The 15,834-nt window shown below is 34.2% G+C and overlaps 1 protein-coding gene across 4 annotated transcripts in view; it reads right to left on the bottom strand.

Moving 5' to 3' along the window:
- Nucleotides 1-12,529: 12,529 nt before the first annotated feature.
- The window catches only part of LOC106867534 (atrial natriuretic peptide-converting enzyme), a 169,452-nt gene continuing 166,147 nt past the window's right edge, over nt 12,530-15,834 (bottom strand). For 3 of the 4 annotated variants that reach the window (XM_089352458.1, XM_089352459.1, XM_089352460.1), the window contains exons 19-20: nt 14,770-14,918; nt 12,530-12,983 (exon numbers count right to left, since the gene is read on the bottom strand). In XM_089352458.1, the coding sequence (XP_089208584.1) occupies nt 12,798-12,983; nt 14,770-14,918 (335 nt within the window). In that variant the 3' untranslated portion in view covers nt 12,530-12,797. The remainder of the gene's footprint in view (nt 12,984-14,769; nt 14,919-15,834) is intronic. The other variant, XM_089352461.1, reaches the window with a different exon arrangement.

Here is a 15,834-nt window from a genome sequence, read left to right as displayed (position 1 = left end):
CACCCCCACTACTAACTTGGTCGCCCAGATAGCGGAAGCTATCGACTACCTCTAGTTTTTCACCCTGGAATGAGATAGAAGTTGTTTCCTGTTTGTTTGCAGTCTTTATTGCACCTGAACATCTGCCACAAACAAAAACTAACTTGCTAGTTAACCTGCCTTTGATGTTGCTGCACCTCTTATGTGTCCATAGCTTGCACCGGGTACATCTTATAGAGTTACTACCTACTCCTTTTCTACATACTGAGCAGGGCCATCTACCTGAAGGGGTTTGTGTTTTATCTACCTTCCTACTTATTAGGATTTTGGTTTTAGCTAGGTTGACTCTAAGGCCCTTCAATTCTAGACCTTGCTTCCACACCTGAAACTTCTCCTCTAGTTCTGATAGTGACTCCGCAATTAGGGCAAGGTCATCAGCATAGAGGAGCTCCCAGGGGCAACCTGTCTTGAACTCCTCTGTGATTGCCTGGAGGACTATGGTAAATAATAGGGGGCTGAGGACGGAACCTTGGTGGACCCCTACCTCTACCCGGAATTCATTGCTGTACTCATTTCCAACCCTCACCTTACTGGCCGCATCTCTGTACATGGCTCGCACAGCTCTCACTAGCCATTCTTCTATCCCAAGTTTCCTCATTGACCACCAGATGAGGGATCGGGGGACCCTGTCAAAGGCTTTCTCCATGTCAACGAAAGCCAGGTACAGAGGTTTATCCTTGGCTAGGTATTTCTCTTGCAACTGTCTCACTAGAAATAAGGCATCAGTAGTGCTTTTACCTGGCACGAACCCAAACTGCATCTCATCTAAATTTAAATTGAAACTGTATATGCATGCATGTGTGTAATTAGAGAGAGTGTGTGTGTGTGTGAGTATGAGTATGTGTGTGTTATTTTGATGTGTTGGTTTGGTATCTTTGAACTGAATGAAAAAAGGAGAAATTGCAAGTATTCTATGTGTATGACATACATTAGTGAGAAGATATAGATATATATATATATATATATATATATATATATATATATATATATATTTAGTATTTATTGTGAAATCCCATTCAATTTGATCTTCACAATAAATTTGATTCTATTCTTAGAATAGAGTCATCCCATCAGTAAATGTTCTGTTGCTATTCATAAACATACTCTAAAATTAACACCTTATTTTTTAACAATTATAGTATGGGGAACACATATTAGCCACTCAAAAATACCCAAAGACTTAACTTTACTGAAACCTTTGTTATGTTGTATTAAACTTTTCATTGCATCAGCTGCGACCTAGTCACTGACATCAAATAATAAATGTTTAAGTGAAGTTAATCTGTTGTGAACGGCTAAAATGTATCTTTCATGCTGTAATTGGTTGGATCAATTCACTTGCCAGACAGGTACATATCTTATTTTCAACATTTAAATGGTATTTATATCAATTGTTGTGATTAATCAATGAAACAGTAGAGTGTGAGAATGTTCATGATTTTGCTGGGAAAGAAAGTTAGTTAAATAAAACAAGTTAAATTAAAGAAAAGAGATAATTTGAACATTATCTCTTATCAGAAATCTGTATGTATCCCAACTGCCTCTGAGACTAATCTTACACATAAAGTGGGGTGTATCAGAGTTTTCCCAGTTTTATATGGGTGAATGCTATCTCCATATATAATTTGTTCCCCACTCCTATGTGAGAATGAAACATGTTTAACTATCACCATAATCGTATAGTACTCCCACTGTCTACTGTCTTCATAATGTCTGTTTAGGGTGGTGATGGCTGTGAAGAGTGGGTCTTTTGGAATTAAATGTCTTTGCCAGACACAAAATGAAATACTGATAATTTGACTAATTAAGCCAAAGTCAGACAATGTTAACGACTTGGTTGAATTCAAGCCAATAAGGAAGTCTCTACATAGTCACATGATCTGTAGCATTTCCCTCAAATCACACCATCCTAAAGGTCACAATACATGATGTAGTCTTAGGTATATGGGGAGGGATGGTCATGACAGGAACACTGTTAATCTGTTGGATTAAGTCTAACCTTAAGCTAGTCAAAAATACCATCCTTATTTAATGTTTGTTTTCCATGCTGGCATGACTTGGACGATTTGAGGATCCAGCAAGCAACAGGGTTGCATTAAGCTCCAATGTCAGCTTCATTGTGGCTTCCATGGCTGGATGCCTTTCCTTATGTCAACCACTTTACAACTTGTACTTGATGCGTTTCTCATGCCACCTGTCCTAGGAGGTCACCAAATAACTTGCAAGATGGAAAAAAAGGGCAGGAAACAGAAAAGAAAAGCCCCCTTGACTAAGTGTGAGTGTGTGAGTATTTGGGAAGAGGTGTCTTTATGCTGGGTTTGAGAGACTAAAGTATGATAGAGGGACAAGCACAAGTGACTTGCTATAGAGGAGATACATAGCTACTCCATACTATATAGTGGTAGACCAGAGTAGCCGGGAAGAAGATAAGTTGGTAGTGATTGGGAGCCAGGGCAAACTCTCGTAGAACTCTCAAGAAGGTAAGCGTAAGAAAGAATATAAACAGTGGTTCAGTGGGAAAGGAGAAGGGTTGTTTTGTAAGAGTATGTTAGGAAAGTAACAGATGGTTGGAAATGGGAATAGAGGTGAATGTTGGTTGGCACTCTGTCGGTTACGACAACGAGGGTTCCAGTTGATCCAATCAACAGAACAGCCTGCTTGTGAAATTAACGTGCAAGTGGCTGAGCACTCCACAGACACGTGTACCCTTAACGTAGTTCTCGGAGATATTCAGCGTGACACAGTGTGACAAGGCTGGCCCTTTGAAATACAGGTACAACAGAAACAGGATGAAAGAGTGAGAGAAAGTTGTGGTGAAAGAGTACAGCAGGGTTCGCCACCACCGCTGCCGGAGCCTCGTGGAGCTTTAGGTGTTTTCGCTCAATAAACACTCACAATGCCTAGTCTGGGAATCGAAACCGCGAGTCCACTGGGCCATTGTGCTTCCACGGAGGTGAATGTAATGAGTGATAAACAAACAATAATTTGTTTAATGTTCACTTTCAGTAATTTAACATCCTCACTATGGTACCCACTTTGTTTCTCATCTAAAATTAAATTTTGTATCATTTTAGAGAATTGCAATTAACCTTATAAACTTTTAACATTTGCTTTATTTTGTTACCTGCTATGTTATATCTTATTTAATTTTAATTGGTTTTGTTGTTATTATTTAGCCTTAGGAAGGCAGTGAAGTGGTAGAATCACTACTGCACCTGACAAAATGCTTAACAGTATTTCTTCTGAGTTCAAATTCTGCTCATGTCAACTTTCATCCATTTGGGGGTTGATAAAATAAGTACCAGTTGAACATTGGAGTCAATGTAAATGACTTACCCCCTCCCCCAAAACTGTTGGCCTTGTACCAGAATTGGAAATCTGATTAAATAGAACTATGATCAAAGGGCAATCCAGCCATGACTGTCACATTTTTTATTCAGACTTTCATGTATTTAATACAACATTATCTTAAGTATTATCTAGTTCAGGGGTTTTCAAACTGTGGTCCGCAGACCACAGGGGGTCCACAAGGACAAGACAGGGGGTCCGTAGACAGCAAATACTTTTTATGGGCAATTTGATTTTATATATGTTTTTTAATCGAAATCTTTTAATTGACAATAAACCTATTTGTTAAAAACTGTTAAGTAAATAAATGTAAAAATATATGTTATTTTAAGCAAATATTTATGTATAAATTTCATAAGCATTTATAAGGGGGTCCCTAAGGTAAAGCCTGAAATATAAAGGGGTCCGCAAGTCAAAAAGTTTGAAAACCCCTGATCTAGTTGATACTGTTGTTGTTTAGCCTTATGTTTGTCCTGTTTGAGCAGATCTATGATCAAAAAGCATTCTAGCTGTGGCACTCCAGACATTCAGAATTATTTCATCATAGGTACTCTTTCTTTGTTTAAGAGAACAGGATTTGCTATTTGAGAAAGGTGTTTAGTTGAATGACCATGTCAAGGCCCTCTCATTTACTCACTTATTAATCTCTTGCCTGTCCAAAGCATTTTCATAAGTATGTCCCGAATGTCCAACCTTGTTTTCAGACTTTTATTTAGTCCCTTGTTTCACATATGCAGAGTAATATAAAGCTTCTCTTTTATAAGTCCCAAGTTAGTCTGGTACTTGAAAAAAATTGGGAATTTGTATCATATATGATACATGGATGCCAGGGTAATATGTCGTGTGTGTCACATGTGATGCACAAGACGGTCAAAAGGTTAATTAGTTTTAGCAATTAATCTGTCCATAACCTTTCAGAAGGTTGTGACTCTCCCAAAACTACCCTTTAATCCAAACAAATATTCTGTTTGTGTCTTTTTTGGGGTTTTTTTGATTTTGATTTAATGTTTTCTGTATGAGACAAAACATGGTAAAGAAGTTTTCATTTATCAAGAAACACTTTCATTCAAATCCTACAATTTATTTAATCTTTATTGCGTCTAAACGTTTTTTTTAATTATTGTTGTGTTACTCATCTGTTTGGTTAATTCTGGCAAATATTACATATCACTGTATTTTAAAATTTTATATGTCACACACACACACACAGTTCTTAACAGTTTAACTCAAACTTGATAAAGCTATAAATAATAGCATGTAAATATTGGGTTAAAAAGCCCTTTGAATAGAAAATATTGGGTTGAAAAGCCCTTTGGATAGCCCTTTGGATAAATTCTTATGACATAAGCAATATGTGTGCATATATATATATATATATATATATACTGGCCGTTGCCAGTACCGCCTGACTGGCCTTCATGCGGGTGACACATAAAAGCACCCACTACACTCTCCGAGTGGTTGGCGTTAGGAAGGGCATCCAGCTGTAGAAACTCTGCCAAATCAGATTGGAGGCTGGTGTTGCCATCCGGTTTCACCAGTCCTCAGTCAAATCGTCCAACCCATGCTAGCATGGAAATCGGACGTTAAACGATGATGATATCGGTTCCGTGCCTCATCGCGTTCATACACACATAATTTTTCTCGTCTGGCCGTAAAGCCTTCTGTTTGTTTTCCTGTCTTGTTTTTCGTCCGCCACTACATTCCTCCATGGCTAGATTTAATTTGCGTATACAGATTTAATCTGCGATCCATGGGACGAGCCGTTTTAACGTTGCGTCCTGCCCGAAGCTCGTCGAAACGCCGGTGTTAAAACGTGGGTAGCTGAAGAAGTAGAATGTTCTCTATGTGGCTCGTGTGTTCCCGTCTACGTTTGTGTGCAATGTCCTGTACCCAGATATGCACCTATACATACAGGTGGATGTCGGTATGCACATACCTGTACGTATATATGCATATACTCATTTACTTTTGTTTATATATATATATACATACACACATGCACATACAACAATTGGTAACTTTCTGAATGACATGTCATAACATGGAATATAGTGCTTAACAATATAAATGCAAAACTGCTCAATTTCTCTTTTAGTGAGGATTTTTTCTGAAGTATGGACCACTAACAGATATATAGGAAGGACATCTAACCGTAAAGACCCTGCCAAAACAGACACAAAAGTCAGGTGCAGGGTCCTATCAAACTGTCCGGCCCATACCAGCATGGAAAGTGGACATTATATGATGATGATTATTATACACACACACACATTCACATACACGTGTTTATGTGTACACATGTGCATAATTTAATGTGTACAGATGTATTTCCATGGACTACATAATTTTGTCAGTAAAGCTCTTACCAAGAAACGTTTCTAATTGAAGATTTTTTTTCAACCCAGACTAACCAGTGAAAACTTTTATATGAAGAAAAGCAAATATAGACTCTATATTTTGCACAAATCTTCTCATATTCTCATGTGATGCCTCATTACTATTGGGTTGGTAATTCTAATTATACCTCTTACCCTATGTTCTTTCAAAAAAAAATGTATTCCTTCATCAAAGTGTTTACAACGATATTTAAGACACCTATGTGTGTGTATGTTTACATACACATATAAATGTGTATATGCATATACACACATACACATTTGTATGTATTTTCATTTGTATCTACAACTATGTAACTATGTGCACATATAATAATGTATACCCTACTAAGAATGAACTCAAAATTATATTGATTTACAATCAGTTGTCAATAATTCAATTAGTCATCTTAAGAATTGAGCCAAGAATCCCTTCGCTATTCTTCCTTCAAAAAGTAAGGAAGCAATGTAATAAAAAAAAAACCACAGAGAAGTACTGATTAAAAAAAGAAGCACTACAATTTTATTCCAAATTAAACAATTTTGATGCCTAATTTTCCCTATTAAATATGATTAACTTTGAATGATATGTTTTTGCTTATCCTCTGAAGTATTATTCTAAACAGAGAATGATGCCTTCACACATGTCTATTCACAGGATCATTGATTTTGTTTTTCTAATCAATATTATTTTTTTTAGTTTAAACATACGAACTGACTAAAACACATTTAGCTCATCGATTTGACCCAGTCTATGTATTTTGTGACATGGATTTACAATTAATAGGAAAAAAAACCAATTAGAGAGTATTGTCTGTTTAGTCATTCATCTTGCTAGAAATAGCAGTCAGATCTTTAAATCTCATCCAACTATCTGTGAAAATGGAAGCATGTAGTGTATCTAGGACAACATTGTCCAATATGTCAGAAAAACATGAGCCTTGCTGGACTGCATTTATCTGCAATTCAGCTGCAATACCATTGATCAGTGCTATGATTATTGCTGGAATATCATTGATCTGATTACTGCTCAAATATTATTAGTCATTGATCTGATAGATTAGAACTGAGCTGAAGTTAACATCTGAAGCCTCTTCCTGAACCAATCCTTTGAAACAATCTGTCTTTGATATTGCTGCAGTGTGGCTTATATATATATTCTAATATCAATATAGTAGAACAAATCATCATAATGAATTTCAGTTTCTTGGCAGAGTCTCAACGTTATTGCTTGACTTACTAGAAACAAAAACCACATCTCTCTTAAATTACACCCTACCATCTTAAAAAAAGGACACAGTGAACAATAAACTCCTTGGTATACAAATAGACAGAATGGTGACTGTTGAAACTTTTTTGCCTATAGGTTTGCTAGTTCAAGGTTGCTTCTGATCTAAACAACAGTTTATTTCAGTTCTATATTTAAGAGATGAGGAATTATGTACATTATTTACATTTGACAGATATTTGTCCTCATCTTGTTTGTGTTACCACAACGTTTTGACTGATATACACTCCAGCCTTCATCAGGTGTCTTGGGATATGGCATAGTGGTTAAGAGTGTGGGCTACTAACCCCAAGATTCCGAGTTTGATTCCAAGCAGTAACCTATATAATAATAATAACATTGAAAAATATCTTAGGAATGAGAACCCAGGTTCGAAATTTCCCCCAAGACACCTGATGAAGGCTAGAGGGTATATCAGCCAAAACGTTGTGTTAGCAATAAACAAGATGAGGACAATTATCCATCAGATGTAAATAATGAACAGTTTATTTCTCTTGATCTCTTGTTATTTGCTATACTAGCTTCAACTCTTGTCTCTTGCTATTTGAATCTCAAGACAGATTTAGATGTTTATTAAAACTGTTCAACTTATAAATCTTGCATAATTTTTGTGTATTGGTGACAACTCCCAAAAGTACATAAGAAAAGCCTTACTGGTTCTCCAATAAAATTAGTTTTTCAGTGTTATATTGTTAACATAAAAACTAACTAAAAAACTGTTATACTCAGTATATATTTTATAATATCCATTTTTTGTATGTGTCAGTTTTCTTTTACAAATCTTTTTCTCTAACAAGGTCTCATATATATATATATATACACACACTTAGTGTTTGGGTATACATTTTTTTTCCTCATACACATGAATGTATGCATATTTATTTTTTATTTTTTTTTTTTTTTTTGGTTGTGTGATTGCAGTAAATATTTTCTATGAAATTCCTTAGGATATATTTACAATGATGTGAATATCTATGTATTGTTGTTGTTAGTCAATTTCAAACATTGATTATGCTATAATAACTTATATACATATATACACAAACATATGCACACTAACACATATAAACACAAATGATATATGTATCTTCTTTCTGTCTTCCTTTTATTGATCATTATTATTATTATGATTGAAAGACAATATAAAAATCTGATAACAAAAGAGATATGAATTGATATTCTTCATTGTTGTTTCACCTACTATATATAGCTAAATTATTTTAACCCTTCAAGCACACTAACTAATCTTTCACTATGTCAATCTAGCTATGAAAATATAAATTGTGAAAATTAATATTTTAAAACCAAATTTTTATCATTTTTTAAATGATTTATTGATAACAGTATTTATTGATAACTTCTCTCTCTCAGCCTTCTTTCTGCAAAAAACATTTTTGGATGATTACTGTACTTAAAGGGTTAAACATTCTAATTATTATTTACAATTAATGTTTATTCATTAAAATTATTATATAGTGGAGTTGCTGTTAATTGCTGAGTGGTCAATGGTGAACAGTTGTGGTTGCTAACCGGGTAACACCGATTTTGATTTCTAAAAGAGTAAAACAATTTGGAGATTGCTAAGTAGCTTAATAATTATCATCAGTCCTGTTAAACGTTAAAATTATTACATTCTTGTCTATTTCATATCTTTATGGCCTCCAGCAGGTTTTCATAGCATTTCTTTTGAAATTTAACTTCATTAAGTACAATTCTCAATTAAAATATATCACAACACACTCATTATCTATTTTCAACATCTGGCATAAACACAACAACCAGGCGCTATAAAGCACAACTATCACAACATCCAGGTGCTACACAACACAGCCATCACAACAACCAGACCTTACACAGCACAACCATCACAACAGTCAAACACTATACAACACAGCTATCACAAAAATCTGACACCACACAAGATAACCATTCAGCATCACATAACATAGATGTGACATCTTGCTACACAACACATAGTAATAAACAAAAGCACTCAGAGAGGGAAAACCTCCACCAAGGCAACACCAACGTCCTCTCAACAATTAGCCAGAGATGATTTTTAAAATGAGAATATCTGAAATGAATCTGACTGCTCTCAAAATTTACATTAAAAAAACTGGAAAATGGTAGTCATGGAATGTGAAGGTGGGTGTGTGGGCTGTGTTTATAATGCTGTGTGTGTATCATCTACAGTGGGAACAGGGAGAGTTTTTAGTCTATACACTGATATTAGTGTCTTTACGACCATTAAGGTCTATAGTGAAAAATTTATCTGTGCATGAAAGAAAACGGAAAGGACCTGCATACGGTGCTGTTAACAGAGGTTTAACAACATCGTTGCACACAAAAATGTGAGTCCAAGAAGTAAAGCTTCCTTCAAGGCAGAGCTAGAAATACAGTAGTCAAGTAGGTAAGAGGTTTTAAACAGGAGCGATATATTGAAAATTGCTGAGGATAAATTAAATTCATTATTGTTACTGAATATGTTAGTATTATTTAATTTCTAAATGGTTTTGCTGTTGTTTGTTTATGTAGTTTGATTTCTTTATCCATCAGTTTCTGCTGAAATAGAGACGCAAGTAAAATTAATAATAGCAAAAAGAAAACTTTGGAAACAACACCACCATCATAATTGAAGTGAAAACCATGAGCGTGCTTTCAAGGGAGATAATCAGAGAAAGACTTGAAAGTCACCATGAGGTCATAATACTTTATGTAAAGTAAATATAACAAATAATCCAGAATCCTTCTCCGGTATTTGATCGATCCTAAAATCTAATCAGTTTGTGCCAGTCATGAGGCCAAACAACTCTGAAAGTTTCATCCAAATCCATCCAGCAGTTCTTGAGATATTTTGTCCATGAACAAACACAGCTGAAAATAATACCTCCGCTTTTGCTAAGGCAGAGGTAATAGTTCCTTGAAATAGATAACATAACTTTTGAGGGTTTGTTCTAGTTTTAAAAAGTAAATAAGAAAAATGTTCTCTCTCTAATTAAAAAGTTAGATTGTTATAATTAATGCTTTCAGAAGATTTGATAAGGCAGCTAAATGAAGCTGGGATCACAGAATATGTGTATTTTCCAAACATACCAAACATATCAAAATAATTAAAAAATGCAAGATCTTTTTACAACTACCATATTGCTTATAATTATAGTTATATAACCCTGTAGTTATCAACTATTGTTGGTATGACCAGCAGGAAGCTCTCTTCTACAGATAAGAGAATCCCTTATATAATCCTAGAGGTCCCTGAAATAAAGCATAAACTTCAATGAGGAGAAACTTTCAGCAAAATATATACAATTAATAAATTGTGACATGTACACAGAACAACAAGAATCCAAACAATGACGTACATATTCCTTAATATATTCTGGTAGATTTGAGGGTCAATATCTGATTGTTGTTTATCATCATTCAAGGTTAAATTTATTGATGTAAGAGAACTTTGAGACCATTGTGTTTCAACCTTATGTCTCCTCAGTGCACCTCATAAATCATTATCAGTTTGACAGACATCAGCATACATTAGCAAATAATTTGTTTGCTAATTTCTTTAAACAAGAGCCATTACTCTTGTTAGATTTATTGATCCAATGCAGGAAGGGGTAACTGGCCAAGGAGACACAAGATAGAAACACTTTGGTCTCTTAAAGTCACTTTACATCAGTTAATCATATGTTATGAACAAAGATTATCTAAAGGTGGGGAGATGTTCCCTGATGATAAAATACACCAGTGATTAGCATATTTACATTCAAATCTGCCTGACATATTGAGAATGATTAGATGTGTTTAAATATATTTAATGTTCCCCTAACCTTTTTGATACTAATCTGCTTGAGATTGCATCTGGTTCTATGATACAAATTTCTCCTTTTTAAAGTGGGATGAGGTGATGAAATATGATCTTTTGGAATGTTGACTCTCACAGAGATGATGATAAGTGACTGAAACTTTTGGCAATTTGGTGTGCTTGAGAAGACATGTCAAGCTAAATGAAATCCTAGTCATGGCCAGTACTGGTCACACATAGAAGACACCCATGCCAGTGACACGTAAAAGCATGCTCTAATAGAGTTGGTGTTAAGAATGGCATCCAGACGTAGAAACCAAGCCAAAGCAGACTGGAGCCTGGTGCAGTTCTTAGTTTACCAACTCCAGGCAAACCACCCTAGCAGGGAAAAGAGACACTAAAGGAAGAAGAAAGCAATGAAAGTGATCTAAATTAATATCCTCCACCAAAATTTCATGTTAATTTACATTCTAAAAACAAAACGAAATGTAATTCTTCATTCTTTGTCTCATTGATATTATACTCTGCGATTAACATTACCAACCTACTGATTGGCGGAATAACTTCAGATTTACAGTTTGTATCTGCCAACCGGTAAAATTAATGACAAAGTTATTTTAGTAATAAAATTAATGAAATAAAGGCAGTGTAGTTCAAAAGAAATATGGTAACAATGGAGTTAAATATGACATAAGGCAAGACAACTACAACAAAAAGCATTTTTTAAAATCTTTTTGACATTTTATTTATTTTTTTTTTTTTATACTTTAAAAATTTAGTCAAAAAATTGGGGGGAAAAACCAAGCTTAAATAAACAAAAGTCATGAATAGATTCACTCATAGTGTCTGCCCTCTGCAAGAATGCTTATTTCTTTAATGTACATATATGTATGTATGCAAGTATTTCTGTGTGTGTGTCTATGTTTCTTGTATTTGCGTCTATGTGTTTGTTTCAGTGATATTATAAATAAAATGGGAATGAAAAAACAAAAATTATCAATAAATATATTTATAGATATACCAACAGACTTTTGCTGTGCAGAAAATATTGGGACAAATGATTATTGGTCGATTGGAAAAAAATAATGAATTTGAGATTTTAAAAACATGGTGGAAGTGGGGTGCATATCACTGTGACACCATTGCCTTATTTAATGGTAATATTAACATAAACACTCACTGGCATTAATGACACATATAGATAAATTGATCCAGAAGGTTATTGCATATATCATATATATGTACACATATATATGTGTAATATATAAATGTATGCATATATATATATATATATATATATATATATAAATAAAATCTATTACAAATATATATATTATTATACATATATATTATTATTATTTGATATATATATATATATATATATATATATATATATATATATATATATATAATATATTATTATTATATATAAATATATATATACTATATATAAATATATATATAATATATATATGTAATATATACATAATATAGATATACGTAATATATATAAAATATATATATAATATATATATAATATATATATATGTAATATATATAATATATAATATATATATATTTTATATATATATATATATAAAATATATATGTAATATATATGATATACGTATATGTAATATATATAATATATATATGTAATAAATATATATAAAATATATATATATAATATATATAATTATGTATATTACGTATATATTATATATATATGTATTATTTGCATGTTTTATATAAATATATACACAAACACACACACAAACATACTGCCTTATTGCAATCAGATATCCACCTGAAATATATACATGGACATATGTTTTACATATTACACACCACCTCATGATGAGATGAAAATACGGTATATTTTACAGCAGTAAAAAAGTTCAGTAACAAGTTAGAATTTAGTAGAGTAATTTTTTATAAGGGATCAAGTCCATTCTTCTCCAATTGTTTTCTGGATCCACTGCATCACTGAGTCCACTCTTGTGAAAAAGTTAACCAAAGTTTGTGTGCCTCTTGTGGGCCGACAATCTCGGTTTCCAGCGCTCATAATTCCAATCAGATACCATCTTCCATCTCTGTCTTGACAACTTAAAGGACTGCCACTGTCACCCTGAAAGAAAATAATAATTATTAAGTTAACACTTAAGTTGTCAAAAAGACAGCAACTTGACTATTTGTTAGAACAATGTTCGTTTTCGTCTCTACCTTTTTAAACCTTCTGCTCTCCAATTTCAAATCCTAACAAGGTCTATTTTACCTCAAATCCTTTCAGGATTGATAAATAACTGAAGTTGATTCTTCTTACTTTTCCTATTCGTCTCCCCCACTGCTCTCTCTCCCTCTCTCTCTCTCTCTCTCTAGTGAGCTGTGCCCAAACCTGGAGAGGGATGAGCTCTTCCAGATTTAAAATGATAATTTGAACTCAGAAATTAAACAGCGGGGAGAAATGTCACTAAACACTTTGTTTGAAAATGCCAATCATTAACAATCAATGTCTAATGATATTTTATTTCCACAAGTATGGGAAGCAACTCTGAGCATTGCATCATAAGGAGTAACAAAGTCTTTTGAAGCAGGGAGGGAGAGAAATTTCAGATAAAATGCGACTGATATAGTCAAACTTATATATATATATATATATATATATATATATATATATATATATATGGGAGACCAATACAGTAAGTTACCAGAATTTAAAAAGCGTTAAATACTGGGATCGATTCGCTTGACTAAAAACCTTTCAAGCATGACGCAGTCCAATGACTGAAACAAAACGAAATGTAATTCTTCATTCTTTGTCTCACTGATATTATACTCTGCGATTAAGGATCTTGTTCAAAACGGGGGCACCAGTTTTCATTTATGTTTTATGTAGTGTTTTTGGTACCGAAAGACTTTCAAATTTCGTATACTTATCTATTTTGTGTTATAGAACAGAAAAAAAATTTTTGTATTCGGATTTATTTCATGTAAAAAATTGTCTTATTTCGATAATTTCAACCAATCACTGACAAGTATTCAGCTGTTGACACTTACTCCTTTGGCAGTTTAAGCGGTGTAAAGCGTATTTAATCTCCATTACTTCTGACATTTTGCAGAGGCAACACATGTGTGTTTGTTTTCCCTAACCGACTTGCTCCTTCCCTCAAAAACCATGCTTTGTGCCTATAATAGAAAGGTTTATTAGCTACTGCCAATATGCTTCAGCCATTTTTTGACAAGGAAATAATAATTTTATCACCGCCAGAATCGTTTGTTTACGTAGTCAGCACTTAATGTATATCGGCTGAATGGACGTCAGTCATTGGTTGAAATTACAGAAATATGACAACTTTAACATGAAATAACTTGCGATGTACGTTTTTTTGTTAAGGAGACTAAGAGAAAAAGATATTTTATATGACACATTGTACCAGTGTCCCAAGTTTCAAAGTGTTTCGTTAAGAAAATACTGGTGCCCCCGTTTTGAACAAGATCCGCGATTAACATTACCAACCTACTGATTGGCGGAATAACTTCGGATTTACAATTTGTATCTGTCACCCGGTAAATTTAACCCGTATGAATTACTATACACTTCAGTAGATATTCTGTTAGCCAGGTTTATCGCATGGAATGCTGACTGAGATGTACGTCTGGATTTCTTCAATCCTTGTTTTCGTTTACTATATAACAGTAAGAGGAGTCTTACATTTTACAAATATGGATTGAGCTTGCAAGCTTTCAATTATGATCAATGAAAATAAAGACGCTTGTAATCCGAGGCAATATAAAGACGTCCTTAGAAAGCTTCCAGAATCTTAATGTGAAGTAAAAAAAAAAAAAGGGTGGGGGATATAAATTAGTGTGTGTGTGTGTGTGTTAAGAATAAACAAGACTGCAATAAAACTTACTTTACAACCAGATTTTAAAATTGAGCGATAACCAGCACAGAATGTAGAATTCATATTGATATTCAGTGATTGAATATCATTGATTTTGGAACAAATCGCATCACCCCAGATGTGCATCTTCAGCGTTCGAAGTTTTCGGACAGCCATATCTGGAAAGGAGATAAACGAAGACTCATGAAGAAAATTACTTTCACCAATATTGTTGAGGGAAGCAACTATGATTTAATCTCGAAGGAGTTACATCTCCCTGAAATTACAAAATGCTTGAGTAAGTGAGAGACAGACAGAGAAAAAAGAGAGACTGGATAAATACTCTAACAAAGCATTTTGATCATAGAACTATTGGATCAGAGCTATCCAATGACAAAAACAACAGTTAATAGGCTCACTATGCACGTGGTTTAGTGGATAGGGTAATCAACTCACGGTTGTAAAGTCATGAGTTCGATTCCTGGCTGCGCAAGACACTTTATTTCAGCTGACAAAAATGAGGTGTACTTGTAATGCAAAGGGCCAGCCTTGTCCCATTCTATGTGATGTTAAATCTCCTTGAGAACTACGTTAAGAGTAATTGCATCCGTGGAGTGCTCAGCCACTTCAACGTTAATTTCCCCAGCAGGTTGTTCCGTTGATCGGATCAACTGGGGCACTTGTCGTCGTAACCGACGGAGTGCCAGTGCCAGTCACTATACATCAGACAGACAGATTATGAAGATCAAGTTGACGAGGACTAGAATTTTGGCCAACCGGCTTCTTCAACCAATTCAACTAACAAATATGTGAAATTAGATGACCCAGTCAACTTGGCCTTCTCAATAAATTTGACTCTTTTGCGGGGGATGAAAGTGGTAACAAAACAGTAAAAAACAAACGGTGAGGGTTGTTAAACCAAGACGATGTGAAGTGGTGAATGCTGGAAGAACGAGCTTTGAGAAGAGACAGATAAAAGCACGTCTTGTCTTTAGGAAGGAAGTGGAAGAAAGAAAGATGGATGGACCTCCCCTTCACCGTTCCCCCCCTCTCTCTCTCTCACTCTCGTTGCTCACACAGAAGCATCAGTGTTGT

The sequence above is a fragment of the Octopus bimaculoides genome, chromosome 5, assembly GCF_046866305.1.
Source record: "Octopus bimaculoides isolate indiv1 chromosome 5, ASM4686630v1, whole genome shotgun sequence".
Lineage (NCBI taxonomy): Eukaryota > Metazoa > Mollusca > Cephalopoda > Octopoda > Octopodidae > Octopus > Octopus bimaculoides.
The sequence above is the reverse complement of the archived record's forward strand: the minus strand, read 5'-3'. Positions and strand labels throughout refer to the sequence as shown.